The 3,785-nt window shown below is 43.0% G+C and overlaps 1 protein-coding gene across 1 annotated transcript; it reads right to left on the bottom strand.

Annotated features, from left to right (window-relative positions):
• Positions 1-871: 871 nt before the first annotated feature.
• Positions 872-3,777, bottom strand: LOC109211115. Its single transcript, XM_019374617.1, has one exon. The coding sequence runs from the start codon at positions 2,803-2,805 to the stop codon at positions 1,972-1,974; it is 834 nt and encodes a 277-aa protein (XP_019230162.1). The 5' UTR covers positions 2,806-3,777; the 3' UTR covers positions 872-1,971.
• Positions 3,778-3,785: the final 8 nt, after the last annotated feature.

Below are 3,785 nucleotides of genomic sequence, written 5' to 3'. Positions count from 1 at the left end.
TTACAGTGCCCTTGAGGGTTTTCACCAATAAGACTCTCTCATTTTTTATTTCTCTCAACTCACTTCGCCTTACGGTGCCCGTGAGGGTTTTCACCAATAAGACTCTCTCATTTTCATCATTTTTCTGCTTGGACCAGAGTGTTGTCCCTAACATAAATCACCTATTCTTGCTCGACTTGGCATTCCCTAAAGACTGATCATAAGGTCTTTTCCTTGGACCGTAATGCAAGCTTTTGGACAAGGTTAGAAAGAAAGGGTATCAAAGGCTCAAAAACAATTCGACGTGGGTTCAAAACTACAACTGTCGGAATCAAATCTCTTGCACAACCACAACTTCTGCCCCAGTTTCTTCCTTGGGGACTTTTGAACTTTTATTTCGGTGTGACTGAACCTCAGAGAGAGGCTGCCTATGTACCTTTTTGGGATCAAGTCAAACGTAGTTCAGGTCATAAAATTACTTTTGTTGTTGTGATTTCTCTTTTCTTTCCTTCCTCTTTCTCTTCTTTTTCTTTTTGTTTCCTGTTCTTCTTTTTATTCTCTTTTTCCTTTTTTCTTTTCTTTTCATTTCTTTTCCTTTCCTTTTTTCTTTTCCCTTTTTTTCATTTTCTTCTTCTTTTCTTTTCTTTTCCTTCTTTTCATTTTTCTTCTTCTTTTCTTTTCTTTTCCTTCCTTCCTTTTCTTTTCACTTACTTATCCTCTGCACTTGCGTTTCTGAATTATGCCATTGATTGCGAAAGAGGGGTATGAAAGAAAATAAACAAGGCTCAAAGGGGTAACAAAGGATAAAGTGTTTAGATAGCAAAATAAAACGCCTTTATCATTTCAATCTTCAAAATATGCCAAATACAAACAAATACAATTAAACAAAGAAATCATACATAGTATCTTTTGACCGCATCGGAATTGATAGCCATTTCTACACATTTTCCTTCCACATCCGTCAAATATAGTGCACCATTAGACAACACTCTGGTTACAACAAATGGCCCCTGCCAGTTTGGGACGAACTTTCCTTTTGCTTCAGCCCAATGAGGCAAAATACGTCACAGCACTAACTGTCCCACTTCAAACTTCCTCGGACGCACTTTCTTGTTGTACGCTCTTGCCATTCTTTGTTGGTACAATTGGCCATGACACACTGATGCCAATCTTTTCTCATCGATCAAACTCAACTGTTCCAGGCAGGTTTTCACCTATTCATCATTATCGATCTCAGCCTCCGCGATAATTCGAAGGGACAGGATTTCCACTTCTGCGGGTATCACTGCTGCGGTGCCATACACCAATGAATAAGGAGTCGCCCCTACTGAAGTTCGAACAGTGGTGCGGTACCCCAACAATGCAAAAGGCAGCTTTTCATGCCACTGTCTAGAACCATCTACCATTTTCCGAAGTATCTTCTTTATATTCTTGTTGGCCGCCTCAACCGCAGCATTTGCCTTAGGGCGGTATGGGGTAGAATTGTGATGGGTAATCTTGAACTGCTCACATGTCTCTTTCATCAAATGACTATTGAGATTAGCTCCATTGTCTGTAATGATCACCTTTGGTATCCCAAACCGACAGATAATGTTTGAATGCACAAAATTCACCACAGCTTTCTTGGTTACAGACTTGAGCGTTTTAGCCTCTACCCACTTGGTAAAATAATCTATAGCCACTAAAATGAACCTGTGCTTTTTGACGCTGCTGGCTCAATTGGCCCAATGACATCCATGCCCCATGCAACGAAAGGCCACGGTGCTGACATCGTGTGTAATTCTGATGGTGGAGAATGAATCAAATCTCCATGCACTTGGCACTGATGACATTTGCGTACGAATCTGATACAATCCCACTCCATAGTAAGCCAATAATACATTGCTCGAAGAATTTCTTTGCCAGAGCGTACCCACTCATATGCGGTCCACAAACTCCGGAATGTACCTCAGTCATGATAGTTGTGGCCTGCCTCGCATTAATGCATCTTAACTACCCAAGATCTGGAGTTTTTTTGTACAACACTGAACCACTAAAGAAAAACTCGCTTGCCAACCGTCGAATCGTTCTTTTCTGGTCACCTGTGGCCTGTACCGGATACATCCCCATCCTGATATATTCCTTGATGTCATGAAACCACGACTCACCGTCAAGTTCCTCTTCCACCACATTATAATAAGCATGCTGATCGCGGACCTGAATCTGCCAAGGGTCCACGTAAGCCTTATCTGGATGATGCAACATTGACGCCAAAGTAGCCAAAGCATCGGCGACCTCATTATGAATCCTTGGAATGTGCCTGAACTCTATTGACTGAAACCGTTGACAAAGATCATGCAAGCATTGTCGGTACGGTATAAGCTTCAAGTCCCGTGTTTCCCATTCTCCTTGAATTTGGTGTACCAGTAGGTCCGAGTCACCCATGACCAAGACTTCCCGGACACCCATATCTACAGCTAACCTCAGACCCAAGATACATGCCTCATATTCTGCCATGTTGTTAGTACAATAGAAACGAAGCTGAGCTGTAACAGGGTAGTGCTGCCCTGTTTCAGAGATAAGTACTGCTCCTATCCCCACGCCTTTCATGTTGGCAGCCCCATCAAAGAAAAGTTTCCATCCCGGCTTCTCAACTTGTTCCAACTCATCAATGTGCATCACCTCTTCATCAGGGAAATAAGTCTTCAAAGGTTCATAATCCTCATCAACTGGATTCTCGGCCAAATGATACGCCAAGGCCTGTGCTTTCATTGCGGTCCGAGTCACGTAGACAATGTCAAATTCTGTAAGCAGGATCTGCCACTTTGCAAGCCTCTCCGTGGGCATGGGCTTCTGAAAAATGTACTTCAACGGGTCCAACCGAGAAATGAGATAGGTGGTGTATGATGACAATTAATGTTTCAATTTCTGCGCTATCCAGGTTAAGGCACAATACGTCCTCTCAAGTTGAGTTTACTTCACCTCGTAAGATGTGAACTTCTTGCTGGGGTAATAAATCGCTTGCTCTTTTCTGCCAGTAACATCATGTTGCCCCAGTACACAGCCAAATGAATTATCCAAAACCGTCAAATATAGAATCAAAGGCCTCCCTGGTTCTGGCGGGACCAACACGGGTGGGTTCGACAAATACCCTTTTATCTTATCAAAAGCCTCCTGACATTCATTCGTCCACTTGACTGCAGCATCTTTCTTTAACAGTTTGAAGATTGGCTCACAAGTTGTCGTGAGCTGAGCAATGAACCTGCTGATATAATTCAATCTCCCCAACAGACTCATCACCTCAGTCTTGTTCCTCGGAGGTGGCAATTCCTGAATAGCCTTGATCTTTGATGGGTCTAGTTCAATACCCCGGCGGCTGACTATAAACCCCAACAACTTTCCAGATGGCACTCCGAAAGCGCACTTTGTAGGATTGAGCTTAAGATTGTACCTGCGAAGCCTTTGGAAGAACTTCCTCAGATCCTTGACGTGGTCAGACTGCTTTCTAGACTTCACGATCACATCATCCACGTACACCTCAATTTCCTTGTGTATCATATCATGGAATATTGTTGTCATTGCCCTCATATAGGTTGCCCCAGCATTTTTCAAACCAAACGGCATGACCCGATAACAGTATGTTCCCCACGGCGTGATGAATGTCGTCTTTTCTGCATCCTCCTCATCCATTAAGATCTGGTGGTACCCCGCGTAACAATCCACAAAAGAACCAATCTCATGTTTGGCACAATTATCAATCAATATGTGGATGTTCGGCAGTGGGAAATTGTCTTTTGGACTTGCCTTGTTAAGATCCCGATAATCAA

This window comes from Nicotiana attenuata, unplaced genomic scaffold (assembly GCF_001879085.1).
Source record: "Nicotiana attenuata strain UT unplaced genomic scaffold, NIATTr2, whole genome shotgun sequence".
Taxonomy (NCBI): Eukaryota; Viridiplantae; Streptophyta; class Magnoliopsida; order Solanales; family Solanaceae; genus Nicotiana; species Nicotiana attenuata.
The sequence above is the reverse complement of the archived record's forward strand: the minus strand, read 5'-3'. Positions and strand labels throughout refer to the sequence as shown.

Coding starts and splice junctions, on each gene's coding strand:
- LOC109211115 (XM_019374617.1), bottom strand. CDS start 2,805: ATGCCCACGGAGAGGCTTGCAAAGTGGCAGATCCTGCTTACAGAATTT.